Source organism: Daucus carota, chromosome 1, assembly GCF_001625215.2.
Source record: "Daucus carota subsp. sativus chromosome 1, DH1 v3.0, whole genome shotgun sequence".
In the NCBI taxonomy this organism is placed as follows: Eukaryota; Viridiplantae; Streptophyta; class Magnoliopsida; order Apiales; family Apiaceae; genus Daucus; species Daucus carota.
In genome coordinates this window covers 29625978-29650157 of record NC_030381.2, presented here as the reverse complement: position 1 = coordinate 29650157, position 24180 = coordinate 29625978, and the positions used below count along the sequence as shown (strand labels likewise).

General features: G+C 40.2%; 3 protein-coding genes and 1 non-coding gene across 4 annotated transcripts; 2 read left to right on the top strand and 2 right to left on the bottom strand.

Annotated features, from left to right (window-relative positions):
* Positions 1-3655: 3655 nt before the first annotated feature.
* LOC108220476 (uncharacterized) lies at positions 3656-4796 on the bottom strand. Its single transcript, XM_017394260.1, has 2 exons — positions 4401-4796; positions 3656-4192 (listed from the first exon to the last, which is right to left on the bottom strand). The coding sequence occupies exons 1-2, from the start codon at positions 4794-4796 to the stop codon at positions 3656-3658; spliced, it is 933 nt and encodes a 310-aa protein (XP_017249749.1).
* Positions 4797-4799: 3 nt separating this feature from the next.
* LOC108220467 (uncharacterized) lies at positions 4800-6108 on the top strand. Its single transcript, XM_017394249.1, has 2 exons — positions 4800-5147; positions 5275-6108. The coding sequence occupies exons 1-2, from the start codon at positions 4800-4802 to the stop codon at positions 6106-6108; spliced, it is 1182 nt and encodes a 393-aa protein (XP_017249738.1).
* Positions 6109-19031: 12923 nt separating this feature from the next.
* LOC135150027 (small nucleolar RNA R71) lies at positions 19032-19138 on the top strand. The gene has a single exon (XR_010288381.1). It is a non-coding gene; the product is annotated as a small nucleolar RNA R71 (small nucleolar RNA).
* A 4355-nt stretch (positions 19139-23493) lies between these two features.
* LOC135149888 (uncharacterized) lies at positions 23494-24180 on the bottom strand. Its single transcript, XM_064085775.1, has one exon. The coding sequence runs from the start codon at positions 24178-24180 to the stop codon at positions 23494-23496; it is 687 nt and encodes a 228-aa protein (XP_063941845.1).

Here is a 24180-nt window from a genome sequence, read left to right as displayed (position 1 = left end):
CCATCTCTTCCTCCAAAGATTCAGACCTAAATTCCCCTCCTTCTAGCGCCAATTTGTTGATGGAGGAATTTGGTAATCAACAAAGTTGAGGTTCTTCGCCGGAATTAAGATCTACTACGGTGGTCGCAAGGCAGAAAGTTCGCCGGAAGGCGGTGGTTGTGTGTATAAGGGGTGGCTGAGATCAAAGGGATTAGGGTTGCTTCCTTGCTCTCAACTATCGATCCCTTTAATGTGCCTACGTACCCTCTATTTATAGAGGGATCAACCCTTACGTAGTTCTTTAGGACTTAGGAAACCAAAGTCGATCAGGACTAGGTTTCCTGAATCCCATCCTATGCCAGCCCATGGGCCTGGCTTCTAGATTATTCCAACGCGGCGATCGTCATACGCGGATGGAGAGCCCGTTACCCCAAGGCCTGGTCAAGTGGCCCAATACCTGCCACTAAATCCTAATACTTCACGGATTCAGCATTACCCCTAACTATTGGAGGTAACACTAACCGCTACGTCATGTATGTAGGAGGTGACGTATGGTATAGTCGCGACCTACCCCAGGTATGTAAGGACGCATCCTTACCCCCCGGTGAGGATAACCCACCATATTACAGGGCAAGGTCCCCGATCAGGATATGAAGAGGCCAGTGATCATCTGAATCCCCCAATGAGGATAACCCACCAGAATACAGGATCCAGACATGCGATCACCCTTGAACTGCCCTGTGAGGGTCTTATAAGTTTGAGTGATCACCTCAAGCCCCCGCACGAGGATAAGCCGGCAGAATACAGGATTGAGGGTTGTAGATCACGCCGGATGGGCCCCGGTTAGCCGTACTCCCGGAGGAGCGGATCTGTAAGTTCCCTAGATGGATAAGTCTTCATTGGTGATCGTCACATGTACTCCTTTGGTGAAAGGAGCCTTCAATGTCATTGTTGATCAGCACAGCTTAACTAAATGATCATCATCGAGCTACTCTAGTGCATGGCGCGCTCTTCCTATTACATGGTCCAGGGACCTGGCCAGCCACTTATGCCTGGCAGCTACCACTGAGGCTGATCAACTCGTACCTCATCAATCAAGGGCGCGCCCTTCCCTTAATGAGGGAAGGGTGTTTCCTCTTGTAGCCAGCTCCCATCCATATAACCACTAAGGTCATGACCACCCTTGAGAGTGGTCAAGGCGCGTCCTATAAGGACAGCTGGCCAGCCCATGTAATGATAACCCGGCCCAAATCCATAAGTAGAAATTTGGGCATAACACAATGTACTCAGCCTCAGTTGTAGAGGTAGAAACTGAGTGTTGCTTTTTGCTAAACCAAGAAATTAATCTTTCTCCAAGAAATTGACAGGAACCTGAGGTACTTTTCCTATCAATTCTACATCCTACAAAATCTGCATCTGAATATCCAATTAGATCAAATCCAGATTCTTTAGGATACCAAATACCAAGATTTGGTGTACCCTTGAGATATCTGAATATTCTTTTAATAGCAATCAAATGAGACTCTTTAGGATTTGCTTGAAATCTAGCACACAAACATGTAGAAAATATAATATCTGGCCTTCTTGCAGTCAAATATAAGAGAGAGCCAACCATGCCTCTATAATTAGAGATATCTATAGATTTCTCTTTTGGATCAATCTCTAATTTAGTGGCAGTGGCCATGGGAGTTTTAGCAATTTTACAATCCATCAAGTCAAACTTTTTAAGCAAATCATAGATATACTTAGTTTGACTAATGAAAGTATCTTCCTTAGCTTGCCTAACTTGTAGACCAAGAAAGTAGGTTAGCTCCCCCATCATACTCATCTCATATTGACTTTTTATCAATTTAGCAAACTTTTTACAAAGTCTTTCATCAGTAGAGCCAACAATCATATCATCTACATAGATCTGGACTAAGTTAAAGGCACCATTCACATTTCTGTAAAATAGTGTTTTATCTACAGTCCCCCTAATAAAATTATTATCTAATAAGAATTTGGATAGAGTGTCATACCATGCCCTTGGTGCTTGCTTTAAGCCATAGAGTGCTTTAAATAAATAGTAAACATACTCTGGAAATCTTGGATCTTCAAAACCAGAAGGCTCACAGACATAGACCTCTTCTTCCAGCTCACCATTCAGAAAAGCACTCTTTACATCCATTTGATAAACCTTGAAATTGGCATGAGCAGCATAGGCCAAGAAAATTCTGATAGCTTCCAATCTTGCTACTGGTACAAAAGTCTCATCAAAATCAATGCCTTCAGATTGAGAGTAGCCTTTTGCAACCAGCCTTGCCTTATTTCTTGTGACAACTCCATTTTCATCCATCTTGTTTTTGAATACTCATTTTACTCCAATAATTGACTTGTTCTTTGGTTTGGGTACCAGCTTCCATACTTTACTTCTCTCAAACTGGTTAAGCTCTTTGTGCATAACTAGAACCCAGTCTGCATCTTTGAGAGCTTCTTCTATGATTTTGGGTTCATCTTGAGTTAAGAATGCACTGTAGAGACACTCTTCTTGACTAGCCTTTCTGGTTTGAACAGGTGCACTAGCATCTCCAATGATTAATTCAAATGGATGATCCCTTGTCCATTATCTTTGTGGTGGAAGTGATTGTCTTGATGATGATGCTTCAGAATAAGAATTAAAATTTGCATTTTGAAATGCTCCCCCTAAATTGGACATCTCATGAGAGTGAGATTCAACTGATGATTTATGGGGTCTTTCAACGGATGCTTCTTCCCTGTTTTCAATTGATGCTCCTATGGTATCTTCAATGGATGCTCCATTATCCGTTGAAAACTCATCCATTGGAATATTTGCACTTGATTTAAGCAGTCATCATCACTATCATACAAGTCACCTTCACATTCATTTTCAAAACTGAGATTGTCATTAAATCCTTCATCTTTCAGACCTTGAACTTTCTTATCTTCAAAAACAACATGAATTGATTCCATAACAATGTTTGTTCTCAGATTGTAAACTCTATATGCTTTCCCATTAGAGTATCCAACAAATATAGCGTCATCTGCTTTTGCTTCAAATTTGCCAAGATTTTCACCTTGATTTCTGAGTTCATAGCACTTGCATCCAAAAACATGAAGAAAGCTAACTGAAGGCTTCTTCCCTTTAAATAATTGGAATGGAGTTAAGTTTTCTGACTTGTTGATCAAGGAAATGTTTTGAGTGAAGCATGCAGTATTGACAACCTCAGCCCAAAAGTAGGTAGGAAGTTGTGCTTCACTTAACATGGTTCTTGCAGCTTCAATGAGTGTTCTATTATTTCTTTCTACAACTCCATTTTGTGGGGGAGTTCTTGGTGCAGAAAATTCATGAGTAATCCCCATTTCTTCACAGAACTCCTTCATGTTAGAATTCTTGAATTCAGTTCCATTGTCACTTCTAATTCTCTCTACCTTCAGATCTGGATTGTTATAGTGCCTTGATGTGATTGATGATGATTTTACCAACTTCATCTTTAGAATGTAAAAAGAAAGTTCAAGTAAACTTAGAGAAATCATCTACAATCACAAGGCAATATTTCTTCCTTGAAATGGACATTATGTTGACTGGTCCAAACAAATCCATGTGTAAAAGTTGAAGAGGCTTGGAGATAGAAGATATTGACTTGCTTTTGAAAGAGCTCCTTTTCTGCTTTCCTTGCTAGCAAGCACCACACAGACCATCCTTGTTAAATTCCAGTTTTGGAATTCCTCTAACCAAGTCCTTCCTGATCAAGTCATTCATTGTCTTGAAATTCAAGTGAGACAATCTTTTGTTCCATAGCCAACTTTCATCTGAACTTGCCTTACTAAATAAGCAAGTGAGGGATTTTGATCTTGCAGAGTTGAAGTCAGCTATGTAAACATTCCCTTTTCTTACTCCATTTAAAACCACATTGTTGTCCTTTTTGTTTGAGACAACACAGGCTGCATTTGGAAACCAAACTTGAAGTCCTTTGTCACATAGTTGACTCACACTCAGAAGATTGTGTTTTAATCCATCAACTAATGAGACATCTTCTATGATGACATCTTTATTTGGAATTAATCCATATCCCAAAGTGTAACCTTTGATGTCATCTCCAAAAGTTATGCTTGGGCCAGCTTTCTCCACATACTTTGTGAGCAGGGTTGGATCTCCAGTCATATGCCTTGAGCATTCACTATCCAAATACCATAAATTTTTCTTTTTGGATCCCTGCACACAATTTTCAAACAGATCAAGTTGACTTTGGTACCCAAATTTCTTTGGGTCCTTATTTGTTAGTCCTAGCAGTTTTTAATTTTCCCTCAGTCTCAATTTTTCCCTTAGACTGATTTAATTCAGTTTTCGGTTTTGGTTGAGATTTAGGAATTTCAACATCATTCACAGCAACAGGCGGATTTGAGATTTGAGGCATGCATACATTGTTCACATTTGGCATGCTTGGATAAAATGGAGACATATTAAAAGGATTCATGAATGGATGAAACATATATGGCATGTTGGGAGGAGAGAATTGAATATGAGACATCAAGCCAGGCATCATATTCATGGAATTCATGTGCATATTTTGAACAGATGGCATGGGTAAAGGCATATATGAATTGAAATTAATCACATATTTACAGTTAGCAGATAAATGATTAGCACTACCACATTTGTTGCAAGTTTTCCTAAGAGCACTAGCATTAGGGGTATAATCATTGTGCTTATTAATCCCAATTTTACCATTTCTTTGGTTTTTCTTCTTCTTGCCCTCGCCTGACTTGTTAGCATATATAAATGTATTGCAAAGCTCCTTGCTCAAAGAATGAGTCATGTAATGAACTCCCTCATCTCTGTGGACCAGGCTGCTTTTGTTCCTTCTCGTAGCTTGGGAGATAATGTGTTATTAGCTCAATCTCTTTGTCGTGATTATCACTTGCATAATGGACCTCCTAGATTTGCTTGTAAGATGGACATTCGGAAAGCGTTTGACACCTTGAATTGGGACTTCCTTTTTAAGGTTCTTCATGATTTTGGATTTCCGGAGATCTTTGTGGGCTGGACAAAAATTTGTATTACTTCCTGTAAGCAGTCGGTGAAAATTAATGGTAGTCTCGAGGGTTATTTCTCCCCTGCTGCTGGGTTGCGACAGGGTGACCCCCTCATCCCTTACCTTTTCGTGCTGGCAATGGAGTCTCTATTTTGGTGCATATCAAAAAAATTGATCCTTCGGTGTTTTCTTATCATTAGAGATACAAGGATATTTGTTTAACTCATTTAATATTTGCGGATGACTTACTTGTTTTTTTAAGGGTGATCAGGCATTTATTTCTTCTCTCCTGGATGGTATTTCTTTCTTCTCGGGAATTTCTGGCTTGGCTCTTAATACTGAAAAGTGCACATGCTTCTTTGGCAATGTCTATTCTGGTACTAAACAATTTGCATTACACATCTTTGGCTTTCATGAAGGTAGTTTACCTGTTTCCTACTTGGGTCTTCCACTAGTTTCGGGGGGATTAAAGTTTAGAGATTGTCTTACTCTTATCTCTAATATTTGTAGAAGAATTGAAACGTGGACATCAATATTTATTAGTCAAGCGGGTAGACTTCAACTGATTCATGCTATATTATTTAGTATGCAGTCGTATTGGGCTCGGTTTCTTTTTCTTCCTACTTTGGTCATTAAGCGAATTCAGAGTATTCTTGCACATTTCTTGTGGTCTGGAAATTATGAGGGGCCTTGTATGTTCAAGGTGGCTTGGAAGGACTGTTGTTTTCCAAAAGTCGAAGGAGGGCTTGGCTTTAAAGATTTAAAGAAGTGGAATTTGGCAGCTACCATGTATCAACTTTGGAAAATAATTTCCATGGTGGACTCGTTATGGGTGAGATGGGTTTATGCATTTGAATTGAAAAGGAAGGGGTTCTGGACTATGTCCATTCCTTCAAGATGCTCCTGGACTTGGCGTGCTATTCTTAAGCATCGAGATATGGCCCTTCAGTTTATCAAATCTATTCCTGGTGTATCTTCCAACTTTTTGCTTTGGCATGATCCATGGCTTTGTAACAGACCTCTACTTCCTCGTTTTGGTCCAACCTTGATGTATGCGTTGGAATCGAGTTCCCTTGAAGCTCTGAGTAGCATTTAGGTGGATGGCATTTGGAATTTGGGGGAAAGCGATTATCATTTGGTTCTAGGGCTTCGAGATCTTTGTGTTGGGGTCCCGATTCATGGAGTGGATAAGATTGTCTGGGATAATAATCCTCTTCCTCTGAATATTTCTGTGATATACTCTTCGATTGCTACTAACAAGGCTTCTCCTCTTTGGTTTCCCTTCATTTGGCATAAGCTTCAAGTTCCTCGTTATGGGTTCACAGCTTGGTTGATTTTGCAGGAAAAACTTTTAACTAGAGATCGTATGCTTTCTTTTCAAATGGTCACACCTCTGCTTTGTGTTCTCTGTTTGCAGCACAATGAATCTCATGAACATATTTTTTGTGACTGCCCTTTCTCTCGAGTGGTTCTTGATGTATATCCTTCGACTCCTTATTAGACCTGGGCGTAGTTTGGAACAAGGCAATTTCTAAAGAGCAGAGTTGATGGAATTTGGAAATTGATATGTTATTTATATATTTCCTCTTTGATGTATCATGTATGGGCTGAGCGGAACCTCAGGATTCATTCTCCTAGGTCTGAAAATCAAGCTAGTATTTTGATTCATCGTATCAAGCTTGTGCTTAGGCAGAAGCTCTATTCTAGCTCTTTGTTCAGGAGAAATTGTCGTAATGATATGACTTTAGTTAGCTACTTGTATTAGCAGTTTGGAGATATAAGGGAGGTTAGCGAGTAAGTTTAGCTGTTGTCTGTGAAGGGTTCTCCTTAGTCTGCTCTTCAGACTTCTAGAACTCTGTTATGAGAGTTCTTGTTGTCTATGAGGTCTGTAATTCCCTTTTCTTTTAGTATAATTCTTATTTAGTAAAAAAAAACTATCTCAACTTTCTTCTTAAGCTTCTTTTATGAATTTTGACTGACATTGCCACTCTCAACTGTTTCAGAAGACTTACTCTCCCCCTTCAAGAAATTTTTACTAACTGGGCCATATTTCTTGTTAAGTTTCTTAAGGGTTTTTTGATCAACGGATGATTCTCCTTTCAACGGATGACTTTCATCCATCGAACTTCTAGATTTCAATGGATGATCATCATCCGTTGACACATTATCAGTTGAGCTATCACCTGAAGTTTCAAGAATTTTCTTGTCCCTTTTCCAATCATTTTCAACAAAGGTTTCTCCACCTTGAATATCTATAATGTTCTCAAAAACATTTCTGCCAGATTTCCATATAGCAATAATTTCCTGCTCCTTTCCTAACTGCTTCTTGATGATCTCTTCTCTTTTCAAAATAGCCAATAATTCATCTTTGGCTGATTGACACTCAAGTTTAAGTTTTTCAAACTCAATAAATTGAGTTTCCAACACAGTATTTCTTTCACTAAGAAATGAGTTGGCTTCTTTAATCCTACAGTTTTCTTTAGACATGGACTTTAAAGAGACATGCAAATGATATAGTTCAGTAGACATTTCATTTATAGTAGCATTGTGTTCATCTTTACTTAATTCTACTCGGTTGGTAGTAAATACCTGACTGTCACCTACAGAATTTTCTTCTTGATCTGTAGAGTTGGCCATGAGAGCAAGATTGACAAACTCTTCTTCATCATCAGAATCCTCCCCAGCTGCCCAATCATCTCTTGTAATAAGTGCTCTTTCTTTTTGCTTGAGAAGATCATAGTACTCACTACACCATAAATGGCCTACCGCTACGTATTTGAGTAAGGTGTTGCTAGATTATGTTACCTTAGCTATGAGTCATATCACCTATTAGAACACTATGCTTTTGGTGTTAGCTTAGGCATAAACACTGTGTTACCTTAAAGTATAAAGTGATAAAGCTGGCAACATGAAATCTAAGTGTTACCTTTAATTACTAAAGAATATGTACATATATAAATAACAATTTTTATTACAAAAAACGGAAATTTAAATACTTATTTAATATTTAACCAATATTACTAACAAAATATTAAATAGTATATTTTATCAAAAATTTTGAATATATAAAATAATTGATTTTTATAATTAAATATTAATTTGGATATTAATTTATTAGATTTAAAATTTATAACAAAATAACAAAAATGAAACATCAAATTGAAAAGTTGAGCGGCATTTTTCATACTAAAGCCTGCTTAAAGTTTTCACCTGTTCAAAACACTCCTCTCCTGATTCTTCTCGTCTCTCGCACCTCTCTCCCTCCCTCCCTCTCTCTGTCTCTCTCACCCCACCTCTCTTTCTCTCACACCGCAACTCTCTGTTTTGGTTCGTTGAAAGGGTTACTATTGCAGCCCAACTTATTAAGGGGTTGAGGCTCATTCTTGGAATTAGGGGTTGTTGAAATCAAGAGTTTTCAATTCTGAGTTCAAATTAGGGTTTATTAAAACTGACTTCAATTAATTGCTCTGTTTCTTTAATTGCAGGTTCCATTTTAGTGCTTAGGGTTTGATTTTAGTGCTTGTTCAGGTAAACCCCCTTTTTCCAATCAATTTTCTGGGCTTGTTCACTACTCTCCTATATTTATATTTTTCATTTCAGCATTTGATATTTGGTTTCTGGTGTATTTATCCTTTGGAGCTCTAGAGTTTTATTTTAGATTTTTGTCATTGATTTTCATTTTGCATTATTATTTTCTTTTTTCTTTTTTCTTTTTTGATATTTTGGGTGTGTGCATTGTGTTTGAGCATATTGTTAGTATGAAAATGATGTTTATGTATTTGTATAGAAAGGATGTATATGTCTCTGTATAAAATGGAAGTATTGTTTGTGTTTGTGTTTGCTAAGCTCGTATTTAGAAATAATGGGCAATGCACAGACATAAGGTCGGAGCAAGTGCTAAATAGGCTGGTTTCTGAATTGACATGTGTTATATTTGTAAGTGCAACTGAAATTGTCTTTATTTCATTTCTTTTAATTAAATTTGTTGGTACTTGGTGAATTGGGCATGAAGATTGGTTTATACATCGAAGAACATTTGATATTATAGACTTGTAGTGTACTGTGTACATAGTATCCTGGACAGCAGCTTAATTATTGTTGTGTAAATGTCTCGATGGCTGATATGCATGTCTAGAATTTACAGATTAGTTTAGACTACCCTCATAACTAAGTCTGGCTCCGCCACTGGTTGTAACACAAGTTTTTTATTTTTCTATCTACTTCTTTGTGTGTGTGTGTCGTGGGGAGAACAAGTATTAAGCATAATGAATACAACATTGTATACATGATCTTTGATTATGTCTGATATAGTATGACTGTGCTGTGGAGGTTGAGCAAAGGCGTCTAAGGTAATTTTAAATAAACTTGTTTCTTATTGAATTTTAAATAAATCAAAGCTACAAATATGTCCTACCTTTACAGGGGATATCTTCTAATTGTGCAAGCTGTAATCATATTATTTCCTTTATTTTATGGCTTATTTTTTCAATATTTTAAACCACTTTTTTTTCTATTCCACTCCTTGCTAATTTCTTGCTGGTATATTCATATCATAGCTTGTATCTGCATTATGCGTAGTGTAACACTGATGCTGGCCAACATTTTTTTCTTGTTACTTTATCTTTTTCAGCCGAGTTATAAATTTTGAGTTATGTGAGTTTTAGATTCCTAGATATAGATGACACCAATGCATTTCCTATAAAAGCTTGCTGCGAGGACATTACCAGCCACTGATGAAAGTTTGAGGTGTTAAATGTATGTAGTGCGCGTTTAGATGTTAAGATATAGAAAAAGAGGAAGCACTAAAAAATCTAAATATATGTTTAACATATCAGGTCAAGGTAGCTTGCTGCACTGTTGATATAATTAAGCAGCTTAGCGGAGAAGAGATCTCACGAAATGCTGCTGGTGGATCGAAGCATCGCATATCTCCACTTGCAAACCATATTTTGTGTCAACGCAGGCATGTATAAAGTATTAACATTCATTCAGGATTTTATTTTGGTTGTTATCAAATAGGTTCAACTGACATATTTGGTTTTCATCTTTTGCATGTACCTCTTACACTTTCCCAAAACAGTTCTATCCTCTGTATCCACCAGTAGAAGGCATTCCGCTGGACTTTTCACTTGCTGCAGAACTCTTGAAATCTCTTCCATTCCAGATATTCTAATCCTCCCTTCAGACTTGACTCATTTTGTGAGGGTAAGAGTGGTTCCACTTATTTATCCTTGAAATTTTAACAACTCGGGAAAGCAAATGCTCGTTTCTATAATAGGATGTATGTCTCACATTCATACGTAAACTTTCTGTATTGGAAATACATTTATTGTATTAAACATCTAACCTGTGTTCAGGTAGTATCCGTGGGAGGTAAAAGCGAAGGAGAAGCACAAAAGAACAGTCTATGTGTTAATTCAGGAAGACTTGCAAGAGGTGAAGGATGGGGTTTCTTTCTGGAGCTTAACTACCACGGGAGCCTGGACTCAGCAACTGCTTATGTAATCCGCATATAGGTGTTCGCACAAAATTCACGCAAGTGTACGCGGTCACAAGTAATATAGAACTAATGTTCAGTTCGTTCCCACAGAGACTCGTGTATTAGAAATATGTACCTATGCACCAATGTATGATTGTTATCCACTGCTAAGATAATTAACAAGAGAGTTGTTTTTATACTAATGGCTAATTTACTAATCAAATTCAGAATAGGAGAACATGGGATTCCAACTTCATTATCGATTTCACTTAGAATTAATCCCCAATTAACATGTGATTGTGATAGATAATCAGACGACACTAAAGTAATACATGCCAACTGTCGTTGTACATGCATCATACCACTTGAAATCCACAAAAGAGATGGAATTCGCATGGACACCAAGTATGTGCAGTTCCTATATGTCTATAGTGAATTGAACACATAAAGGTTTAAATTGCAAGTCATCTATCGTGATTACACGGGGCGAAAAGAAATAGTTCAAGTCAATTCACTAATTATGTTTAATTCACATAATCCCGTGTTTACATGGCAAAGTTCTAAATTCAATCATTCACTGTCGTTTCAGAAGGAATTAACACACAACTTAGATGTTAGCTACGCACCTAAGAAGAATACGCACGGCCATGCAAAGAAATCACGTACACCACACTATTAATCAGACATAGATCGCATCTAAACTACATCGATAAATCCATTAGAATCCCACGAAGGCGGTTAGTTCATGATCAAACTAATCGACATCATGGGTTCTAATGAGAACATGATAAATAAAGTACAATAAGAATTAATCGAAAATAAAACTTGGATTAATAAAACGAAATACAACGTTACAGATTGTTCCTCGTTCTTGACTCGGAGTTGTCAATTCCTCGCGTTGAACGATTCTCGCTCCGTTACTTACCCTAGATGTTCTTACGTTACAAACTTGAATAATCCCCTAGAAATTGTACAATGACTCTCGATACAATACATTCACAAAATAATATGGACTACCCTAAGTCGACTAGGCCCCCGGACAAGTCAAAAGCCCGTAAAAAGAGTCAAACTAGCTTTTCTCCCGCAGGACTCAGCGCCGCCGCGCGCCAGGACGGTGCGGGCGCGCTGGTCCTGCAGGCAGGGGCGCGGTCGCGCCGGGTCTAGGCGCGGGCGCGCCGGCCTCTGTCTCAGAGGTCCAATTTTGCTCGCTTTGTCCCGTGAATGCATGTCCCGATGTCCTCGCTAGTACCACTTCCGTAGGTGATCACGGTTGCATATAGCTCATGCAACAAGCCCTGTAAACCCCTAGGCAGCCCTAGTGGACGAGTGCGGTCTCGTGAGGGTTTTGTAGAAGATGTACCCACAAAATCTCCAACCCTTAGTGAATCAACGAACTCTATTCTTGCAAATAAGTGCCAAAAACAACCAAAAGTGATAGAATTACGTTTTCATCACCTCAACCTGTGTCTGCATAGAAAAACACAAAAAACACATAAAAATACACAAAACACTTAAGCACAACCAATCAATTTAAGTAGAAATGAGGCCTATAAGTGGATATAAATTCCATTTATCACACCCCCAAACTTAAACCGATGCTTGTCCTCAAGCGTCGACACACACTAATTACATGCAATGCATGAATGCAACTACGTGATGAATGAATCGAATTATGAAGTAAATTGCCTTGCCAACCATAAATACCTCAGATTGTGCCATGCTCTCAAATTTCACCTCGCTCGCAACTAAACCAACACTCTTCTATTGCAAGTATGGGGTGCCAGTGTGTGCAAGCATGCTCTTTGGTGAGATAAGACCAAGACTATCACTTCAACATAATTCTATTCATGAATTGGAAAAGTATGAGACTAACACCTCGTCACTTAGAACCAACTAAAAGCCAAGGTCACCAAGGTACGTCCACACCTCTCTAATTTATTCTATATACTTATATAATTTTCCTAATATTGGTGATTAATTGTTCGGTCTAAGGTCAGGACGCTTTGCAGTGTAAATGCGCTACGACCACCATAAGACTTCACACACCAATTGTTCACAAATATTCTAGTGGTTTATTTGACCGCACAATGGTCGAGATCCCAAAAGATTTATGCACTAGTACCCATGTAGCGAGCGTTGGGTCAACAATCCCAAACCACGAAGGGCTTTAGGTTGCTAGGCACAAAGTCCCCTCAGACTTAATTGCTCGAGTACTAATGAGCTCAACCTATTCAATTCTACCACTTTATTTTTTAAGTGAACTTATTGCTACTATTTTTTTTCTTTCTTTTTCTCTTTTTTCTTTTTAGAAAGGTATATCTATCCCTCAGTTCCCCCAAACTTAAGATTTACAGTCCTAAGCTGAAAGGTGCCCAATCCATTCCTAAAATTCGAGAAGCCTTCATCTAAGTCCTATCTCAAGAACATATGTGAATTACAATTTCCCAATAAGCAATTTCCAAGTACTAGCCTCGCATGCAATTAAAGTTACTAATTAAGAACTACGCACATTATCTCCCTGCAGAAACCTGTGAATCCCCTGAGAAATAACATGCCCCAGATCGACGTATCGATCCGTGACAATCCCATAGAGCAAAATAGCTCTATCCACCGTAACATCATGCGAGTGTGATGATGGCATATTGTTAGCACAAATAAAGGCGTTCCACGCCTTGGCATACCGGTTGAGCGCGGCAGTTGGAAAAGTGGTCGGAACCGATGGAGTCCCTACTGACATCCTCCACACCGTACCCGGTGTGCACAGCTCGTACACTATCTCATCCAAGTCGACTTCTACCCTCGAACGCTGAACCCAATCCTCCTGACCCCGATGCCTAGCAGTAGCTCCTAGTAGCCTCCGGATGGCCTCCGGCCTGTAGTCCACCGTGCGCCCTCGCACCACCGAGAATCCATCCCTGTCCTTCTTTGCATTGGCGTAGAACTCCCGAACGATAGCTAGAGGAACCGGCTCGGGTGCTTCGCAGAGGGTTTCCCATCCGCGCTCCTAGATCAAGGCAACCAATTCCCCGTCATTGAGAGACGGAAGAAAACCCCTCTCCTTGGCTACGGGCTTCATCATCAGCCGATTGTACTCCACTTCGGCATCAGGAGTGGTGAACTCGACCTCGCCCATGGATGAGGAATCGGCGGAGGTGGCTTAGGCTGAAGCTTCAGCGGCTCTCTTTTGTCGCTTGAGTGCCATTGCTGTAGATCTGAAAAGTGAAGAGTAGGTGTATGTGGTTGTGTTTGATTTCTAGGTTTTGGATGGGAAGAGATGAAGAGGTGTGTGTGTATGAGTGTATGTATATATATAGATGTGGGAATTAGAGAGGGATTAGGGTTAGGAGTTTAGAGTGTAGGAGAAGTTTATTGTTTAGGGTTTAGAGATATAGGGGAGTAAAATCGGGGGTACATGCAATATTAAGGCTGAATACAAGCTAAAAAACTCAAAAACAAGCTAAAAAATTCGGCCCTCCGGCAGGCCCAGGCGCGGCCACGCGCCATCCCGGCGCGGCCGCGCGCCATCCCGGCGCGGGCGCGGAGAGGTCTGTGACTTCGGCGCGGCCGCGCGCCTGGGCGGCACGGGCGCGCCCGTGATTGAAGTTCGGAGCCATTTTTTTCACCTATTTTAGTGTTACAAAGATACAACAATGTTAAGGGCGTGGGTTGCCTCCCACGGAGCGCTTGTTTTACGTCGGTAGCTCGACGTAAAGGCCAACCAAGCTCAAACAACAACGAGAACGGTATTCACCGTCTCATGGTGAATCGTTCCTCCATAGTAAGGCTTAACTCGCTGTCCATTGACCTTGAAAGCTTTCTCCGGATCAATTTCAAATATTTCCACAACTCTATGTTGGAATACCGTCTTCACAACGAAAGGTCCTGACCATCGTGACTTTAATTTACATGGAAACAAACGAAGACGAGAGTTATATAAAAGTACCTGTTGGCCTGGGACAAATTCCTTAGAAATGAGCTTTTTGTCATGCCAACGCTTGACCTTCTCCTTGTAGAGCTTGTTGTTCTCGTACGCTTGCAAACGAAACTCGTCGAGCTCGTTGATTTGGAGCATGCGCTTGTCGCCAACAGCTGTCATATCAAAGTTGAGCTTTTTGAGAGCCCAATAAGCTTTATGCTCTAGTTCCGCCGGCAAGTGACATGCCTTCCCATAAACAAGCTGATAAGGGGACATCCCTAGTGGAGTTTTGAAAGCTGTACGATAAGCCCAAACAGCGTCATCGAGCTTCAAAGACCAGTCCTTCCGCGAAGGACTAACCACCTTCTCTAGAATATGTTTGATTTCTCGATTGGAAACCTCCGCTTGATCATTAGTTTGTGGATGATAAGTTGTGGCTACCCGATGATTCACTCCAAATTTCTCCATCAACGAAGTGAACTTCCGGTTACAGAAATGAGAACCTTCGTCACTGATAATCACCCGTGGAGTCCCAAACCGAGTGACTACTGCAGCTGTATTGGTAGGCAAGGCCTTAACCTCTACCCATTTAGAGACATAATCGACAGCTAGGAGAATGTACTCATCACCACACGATGGAATAAACGGCCCCATGAAATCGATACCCCAAACATCAAAGATTTCCACTTCTAAGAGTATATTGAGTGGCATCTCATCCCGACGTGATATGTTACCCATCCTTTGGCAGCGATCACATTGCAAGAAGAATTGGTGTGCATCCTTGAATAGCGTAGGCCACAGTAGAAGCCAGCTTGAAGAATTCGAGCGGCTGTCTTTTCACTCCCATAATGTCCACCATAAGTGGAGTCATGGTACGCCTGTAAGATATTGCTCGTCTCACTGTGGGGGATACACAAAATACGATCTTTGCCCTGTCTAAACAAGAAAGGTTCATCCCACAAATACCATATCACATCATGCAAAAATTTCTTACGTTGAGCATAAGAAAAGTCAAGAGGAATGATTTTGCTTACTAAATAGTTCACAATGTCTGCGAACCATGGTTCCTCCTCATGTATCTGAAATAGCTGCTCGTCAGGAAAAGACTCGTTAATCGAAGTGGTGTCTTTTGATGCTCGTTCAGGGTCTTCCAATCGAGATAGATGGTCTGGTACTTGATTTTCCGTACCCTTCCTATCCTTGATTTCCAAATCAAATTCCTGCAGCAAAAGAACCCATCTAATCAACCGTGGCTTTGAGTCCTTCTTTGACACTAGATAGCGAATCGCTGCATGATCCGTATAGACTACCACTTTCGCACCAAGAAGATATGACCTGAACTTTTCAAATCCAAAGACAATTGCTAAGAGTTCCTTCTCAGTAGTAGTGTAGTTCAGCTGAGCTCCATTGAGTGTCTTGCTAGCATAGTAAATCACATGGAAGACATTACTCTTCCGTTGTCCCAAGACTGCTCCTACAGCGAAGTCACTGGCATCACACATCAATTCGAATGGCTTCCCCCAATCTGGGGTAGCGATGACCGGAGCTGTAGTTAGCTTACTCTTTAGAGTCTCGAACGCAGTTAAACAAGCTTCATCAAAATGGAATGGAACATCTTTTTCCAACAAATTGCACAATGGTTTGGTGATTTTTGAAAAGTCTTTGATGAATCTTTGATAGAAGCCTGCATGCCCAAGAAAACTCCGAATTCCACGCACGGATATAGGTGGTGGTAGCCGTTCGATTGTTTCTATTTTGGCTCGATCAACCTCTAAGCCTTTGCTCGAGACCTTGTGGCCCAAGATAATGCCATGCTGCACCATGAAATGACATTTTTCCCAGTTAAGTACAAGATTGGTTTCCACACACCGTTTGAGGACCATGCTCAAGTTGTCAAGACATTCGTCATACGAAGTGCCAAAAACGGAGAAATCATCCATGAACACCTCCACATTTGCTCCAATCATATCAGAGAAAATAGCCATCATATAACGCTGAAAAGTGGTTGGTGCGCCACAAAGACCAAATGAAACCCGCCTAAACGCGAATGTGCCAAACGGGCATGTAAAGGTAGTTTTCTCTTGATCCTCGGGGGCAATGCAAATCTGATTGTAGCCCGAGTAACCATCCAACAAGCAATAGAATTCATGCCCAGCCAGCCGATCTAACATTTGATCAATGAATGGGAGAGGAAAATGATCCTTGCGCGTAGCTTTGTTGAGCTTCTGGTAGTCCATGCAAACCCTCCAACCGGTCACCGTCCGCGTTGGGATTAGCTCATTATTCTCGTTGGCTACGACTGTCATGCCTCCCTTCTTCGGTACACATTGTACCGGACTAATCCAAGAGCTATCAGAAATAGGGTATATGATACCCGCATCTAGCCATTTCAGAATCTCCTTCTTCACCACTTCTTTCATGATTGGGTTGAGCCTCCGCTGGTGTTCCACAACTGGCTTGCTCCCTTCTTCGATAAGAATCTTGTGTTGGCAGTAAGAAGGACTGATTCCCTTGATATCGGCGATGGTCCAGTCGATTGCTGTTTTAAACTTCCTTAGCACCCGCAGAAGCTTGTCCTCTTCCTCACCTGACAGGTTAGCAGAAATAACAACAGGAAGAGTAGAACTTTCACCAAGGAATGCATACCTCAAATGATCCGGCAGTGGCTTAAGTTCTAGCTTAGGTGCTTCAATGACCGACGGTTTCAACGGCTCATGCGAACCTTTCAACTCGGATAATCCAAGAGATTCGATAGGTGAATCAAACCTCCTTTTCCATGGTGACGCACTCAAATGTTGGAGTTGTTCAATCTCATCTTCATCAGCTAACTCCTCGTTACCAGTAAGCACTACTTCCAAAGCATCGGGTTGCAATATTCGCTTACTGCTGGCTAGCGTAGACGTGTCGAGAGCATCCACATTGAAACAAGACTCCTCATCAGTTGGAAGCTTCATTGCGTTGGATACATTGAATGTTACCATCTGATCGTGTACTTTCATCGTGAGCTCACCCTTTTGAACATCAATCAATGTTTGTCCTGTAGCTAGGAAGGGTCGTCCCAAGATGATAGGTGTTTGTCCCGTAGCTAGGAAGGGTCGTCCCAAGATGATAGGATTCTTCTTATCTTCCTCGAAATCAAGGATCACAAAATCAGCTGGGAATATAAGCTTGTCAACATTGACCAGCACATCTTCGATTATACCTCGAGGGTATGTAATAGACCGATCAGCTAGTTGCAACGACATGCTCGTCGGTTTAAGCTCTGGCAAGCCAAGCTGCATAAAAATCGACAACGACATCAGATTGATGCTAGCTCCCAGATCGCATAAGCACTTGTCAAAAGAAAGCTCCCCAATAGTGCATGGAATAGTGAAGCTTCCTGGGTCCTTTAGCTTTGGAGGTAATTTCTGCTGCAGCACTGCACTGCATTCCTCCGTCAACGCCACTGTCTCCAACTCCTCGAGCTTAAGCTTTTTAGATAGGATGCCCTTCATAAACTTTGCATAGCTGGGCATTTGCTCGAGTGCCTCTGCAAATGGAATATTGATTTGAAGTTTCTTGAAAACCTCCAGAAACTTCCCAAACTACTTGTCCATCTGCTGTTTCTTGAGCCTCCTCGGAAATGGAGGAGGTGGATAGATTGGCTTTTCTCCCTTCTCCTGTGCTGGCAACTTTTCCTTCTCAACCTCATTGATCGCATCTCCCTTTCCATGAGCTAAATCAGCGTCAACACCATTTTTGCACTCATCGGACTGGTAGGAAGTGTAGCTTCTCCATGCTGGTCAACTTCTTCATCCTGCTCTGCTGTTGAGTTTTGTTCCTTGGTTACTTGTCCGGATCTTAAGGTGATGGCTTGTACTTGCTCCTTTGTGTCCTTCTTGCCCGGATTAGCTTCGGTGTCACTAAGAAGAGTTCCTTGTGGCCTGTTTAGCAATGCATTGGCTATTTGACCAATTTGTGTTTCCAACGTCTTTATTGACACGGCCTGACCTTTGCACATCAATCGCAGCTCCTCTAATTCCGACCTCTCATTAGAAGTTTGACCTGCTGCACCCTGGTTTTGGAATCCCGGAGGGTGATATGGTTGTTTAGAAGTGTAGTGCTGCTGCGATCCAGCTTGATTGTACTGCCTAGGCCCCTGCTGAAAATTTTGTTGTTGAGGTTGAAAATTCTGATTGTTGCTCCAGCTGAAATTCGGATGATTGCGATTATTGGGATGGTATGTAGCTGGAGCAGGCTGTTGGCCTCTCTGAAAATTGCTCACGAACTGTGCCGACTCACTCGAAATGGCACACTGATCAGGAGGATGAGTACCTGCACACAGCTCACAAATAACAACTAGCTGTTGAAGACCTTGACTAACCAGAGAATCGACCTTCATAGTAAGAGCTTTGAGCTGAGCCGCAATGGCTGTAGAAGCATCCAAATCGAGAACCCCGGCTATTTACCTTAATTTAGTTGCTGATTAGGATTCTGATATTCGTTGGCCGCCATCATTTCAATGAGCTCGTAAGCCTCATCGTAGCTCTTCGCCCACAAGGCTCCACCAGAAGCGGCATCAAGCATAGGTTTGGACTGAGCTCCAAGATCATTGTAGAAACATGTAATTTGCATCCAATCTGGCATTCCATGATGAGGACATTTCCGTAGCATCTCCTTGTATCGCTCCCAAGATTCACAGAATGTCTCTCCCATTTGCTGAGAGAATTGCGAAATAGCATTCCTCAGTGCTGCAGTCTTCGCCATTGGAAAGAATTTAGTAAGAAATTTTTGAGCTAGATCTTCCCATGTACTAACTGAACTTGGCGGCAAAGAGTGCAACCATCCTTTAGCTTTATCCCTCAACGAAAATGGGAAAAGCCTTAACTTGACAGCTTCATCAGACACCCCATTAAACTTGAATGTGTCGCAGATCTCGATGAAATTCCTAATGTGCATATTAGGGTCTTCAGTAGGCAATCCCCCAAACTGAACCGAGTTCTGGACCATCTGAATGGTGCCTGGTTTGATCCCGAAAGTGTTAGCCGCAATCGCCGACCTGATAATGCTAGATTTGATGTCATCGATCTTCGGCATAGAGAAGTCCTTCAATGCCTTAGTGTCTGTTGTTGCATTTGTTGTTGTTTCACCCATTGTAGAAGAATTGAGATTGGCAGATAATTCTAATGCTTCCTTCCGAGCTTGAGAACGTGTTCGCATAAACGTCACTCAAGTACCTGAAACAATAGAAATGAAGAAAGTGAGAAAGAGAAATCCGAGTCAGTGAACTAGAATGCCCACTGATGACAAGTACATAAACTAATTAAAAGCACCGAGTCTCCGGCAGCGGCGCCAAAAACTTGTTCGCACAAAATTCACGCAAGTATACGCGGTCACAAGTAATATAGAACTAATGTTCAGTTCGTTCCCACAGAGACTCGTGTATTAGAAATATGTACCTATGCATCAATGTATGATTGTTATCCACTGCTAAGATAATTAACAAGAGAGTTGTTTTTATACTAATGGCTAATTTACTAATCAAATTCAGAATAGGAGAACATGGGATTCCAACTTCATTATCGATTTCACTTAGAATTAATCTTCTTAATTAACATGTGATTGTGATAGCTAATCAGGCGACACTAAAGTAATACATGCCAACTGTCGTTGTACATGCATCATACCACTTGAAATCCACAAAAGAGATAGAATTCGCATGGACACCAAGTATGTGCAGTTCCTATATGTCTATAGTGAATTGAACACATAAAGGTTTAAATTGCAAGTCATCTATCGTGATTACACGGGGAGAAAAGAAATAGTTCAAGTCAATTCACTAATTATGTTTAATTCACATAATCCCGTGTTTACATGGCAAAGTTCTAAATTCAATCATTCACTGTTGTTTCAGAAGGAATTAACACACAACTTAGATGTTAGCTACGCACCTAAGAAGAATATGCACGACCATGCAAAGAAATCACGTACACCACACTATTAATCAGACATAGATCGCATCTAAACTACATCGATAAATCCATTAGAATCCCACGAAGGCGGTTAGTTCATGATCAAACTAATCGACATCATGGGTTCTAATGTGAACATGATAAATAAAGTACAATAAGAATTAATCGAAAATAAAACTTGGATTAATAAAACGAAATACAACATTACAGATTGTTCCTCGTTCTTGACTCGGAGTTGTCAATTCCTCGCGTTGAACGATTCTCGCTCTGTTACTTACCCTAGATGTTCTTACGTTACAAACTTGAATAATCCCCTAGAAATTGTACAATGACTCTCGGTACAATACATTCACAAAATAATATGGACTACCCTAAGTCGACTAGGTCCCCGGACAAGTCAAATGCCCGTAAAAAGAGTCAAACCAGCTTTTCTCCCGCAGGACTCAGCGCCGCCGCGCGCCAGGACGGCACGGGCGCGCTGGTCCTGCAGGCAGGGGCGCGGTCGCGCCGCGTCTAGGCGCGGGCGCGCCGGCCTCTGTCTCTGAGGTCCAATTTTGCTCGCTTTGTCCCGTGAATGCATGTCCCGATGTCCTCGCTAGTACCACTTCCGTAGGTGATCACGGTTGCATTTAGCTCATGCAACAAGCCTTGTAAACCCCTAGCCAGCCCTAGTGGACGAGTGCGGTCTCGTGAGGGTTTGTAGAAGATGTACCCACAAAATCTCCAAGCCTTAGTGAATCAACGAACTCTATTCTTGCAAATAAGTGCCAAAAACCAACCAAAAGTGATAGAATTACGTTTTCATCACCTCAACCTGTGTCTGCATAGAAAAACACAAAAAACACATAAAAATACACAAAACACTTAAGCACAACCAATCAATTTAAGTGGAAATGAGGCCTATAAGTGGATATAAATTCCACTTATCAATAGGTATGGAAGAAAAAAACCCGATACAAGCTACTCTATCTTCTTGCTAACCTGGTGTAAAAACGGGAGGAAGTGGCAGATCAGATATTTTTTCCCTCATTTTGTTGCATGAATGGTTTTCTTATAGTTTAGGCTCTCATAAATCTACACCTTTTTAATTTGGAATACTTGTACTCGCTATTTTAATTCACCTTAGTTTTGTTGATATATAGAATTTTATCTGTCTTTTTGTAATCTATAATTTGCTAGCGGTGGCTCAAGAACAGGGTTTGTGGGTTTTGCTGGATTGCTGTGATTTTCCAGGGGCAATGAATTGGTGATTTTTCGAGTTTAATACATGGTCAAAGGCTTTCTTGATGGCAATAGTGAGGAAGATATATAGATTCATTTTTATGTTTATGGAAGGACTAAGAAGTGGTTTCTGATAATACTAAAGGAAGGAGAATTATTGATATTGGCACATGTTTATACAATTTCTTTGTCTGATTTTTGGATGTTCAGGATGAAGAAGAAATGTGTCATTCCCTTAGTCTATTTGTAAAGCTTTATTGAAATATAATCCCCGTCTTGCTAGGTATTCAATTTTTGGTGTCCGCAATTCCCCTCTTCATTATTCTGCTGCCCAGGATCACCATGAGGTATATTTTAGTAATATTAGCTTAGGGTTGCTGATTGAATTAGTTAGCTGATTAGTACTCAAATGCTCTTAGTATTATGCACCAAAGGCAGATGCTTATGTACTCTTAACTTCATTTTGTCATTATAAATAGTTTCCCTGCTGCTCGAGTCTGGAGTCGATATTAATCTCAGAAATTACTGTGGGCAGGTAAATTTTACTTGGTTTTGTTTATTAAAATATCAGCAACTCAATTTCACACAATTTTGAGGCTTTGTTTTTCTTTACTTGTCAACCAGAGATGTAAGTATTAACTGCTTGATAGGTGATTATCTGAATGTTACACTGCTATTTTATGCGACCAACGATCAATACAGTCTTATATTAATGGATGCCGCCTCTCCACAGTTTGCTTTCACAAAAATTACACAGTTTGTTTAACTAGTTAACTAATTACTACTGAATTATGCAATTAGTTTGTGTTCAACTAATTAACTTCCCTCATTCTACTTGCAGAATCATACAAAGGCAGTTCAAGAAATTGAAGATAGGGAAATGAGACGTATAACTACATTGAATTTCAAGAGAAGCAGGGGAGTTTGAGCATGAATATATTGCTCAAGTCATCCATTTATATGAGTTTGAAAGTTATGATGTTTGATCTATTGGTTGGTGGTAATATTATTTTGGAATATGAAAAAATTGGTGGATAAATATGTTTGGATGATTTTAGTAAGTTGATTTTGTAATGCACTTGTGAATTGAAAGATAGAGGTTATTAATGTTTTTCGGATGTTTTAATATATGCTTTAGATTTGTAGTAAACTTTTCTATTCTAGTAGGAAATAATGTCAACACAAGTGGGCCCCATATCATCTGGTGGATCTCATTTTATGCCCCATATTACCAGGTGGGGCCCATTTTTATTAAAAAATAATAACACTCTAAGGTAACATAAATAGTGAGTTGCTAAAGGTCTCATTTATGTTTCTATTGTATTCTACCGTAACATAAAAAGTCATGTTACTCTAGGTGTTGTAAATGTTACCTTAGACCCCAAAGGCAACATCGCAAAAACTAACTTAAAATATATGTCACCTTAGCTATAAGATGGGGCTATGGTAACATATTGGACCCCTGTTGTAACATATATTGGATGTTGCAATAGGGGGTTTATGGTGTAGTGACTTTTTCTTGTAATCAACTTGATCATTTGATTTCTTCTCAGCTTTTGGCTTTTTGCACTCACTAGCAAAGTGACCGGCAGTCCCACAATTGAAGCATTTGAATTTAGATCTATCAACCATGCCTTTATCAAATTTGGGATTGCTTTTAAAGGGCTTTGCAGAATTGAAGTTCTTTTTGAACTTCAATTTGGAGAATCTTCTTGATAGAAATGCCAAGTGTTCATCAATTCCATCACTATCTTCATCTGAATCAGCTTCCTCAATTAGCTTTTCTTTAAGCTTCCTTAATTCTTTACTCTCATCATTGACCACCTTCACAGATTCCTCAGTCTTGCCTTTACCTTTATCCTTTATAGATTCCTCATTAGATGCTACTAGAGCCACAGATGAGTTTCCCTTCTTTTATGTCTTTTCAATCTCCTCATCTTGTTGCATCTCAAGCTCATAGGTTTTCAGAGTTCCATACAGTCTCTCAAGAGTATAGTCTTTGAATTCTTGAGTGTTTCTTAGAGAGACTGTCATGGGCTTCCATTCCTTGGGAAGAGCTCTTAAAAACTTTAAATTTGAGTCTTTAACTTGATAGACTCTCCCATAGATCTTCAAACCATTTAGCAGCTTTTGAAACCTGTTAAAAGTTTCACTTAGAGATTCACCAGCCTTGAAATGGAAGGATTCATATTGTTGAATTAACAACTGCATTTTGTTTTCTCTAACTTCCTCATTTTCTTCACAGATGGTTCTGATAGTGTCCCATGCCTCTTTTGAAGTAGAACAACATATGACACTATCAAACATATCTTGATCAAGACCATTAAACAGGATGTTCATGGTCTTTTTATCTTTGTGGACCTCCTCTGTGTCTTCTTGTGAATATTCATTCACAGGCTTGGGAATCATCTTTCCTACAGTGGCTTCACCATCTGCTCCAATTCCAGTACATACCTTCATTGGAACATGAGGACCTCTTTCAATACAGTTGACATAACTCTTATCAATAGAGAGTAGATCCAGGTGCATTATCACTTTCCAGTGAAAGTAGTTGTCTTTGTCAAGAACTGGAATCTTTACTCCTGCTTCATTCTTTCCCAT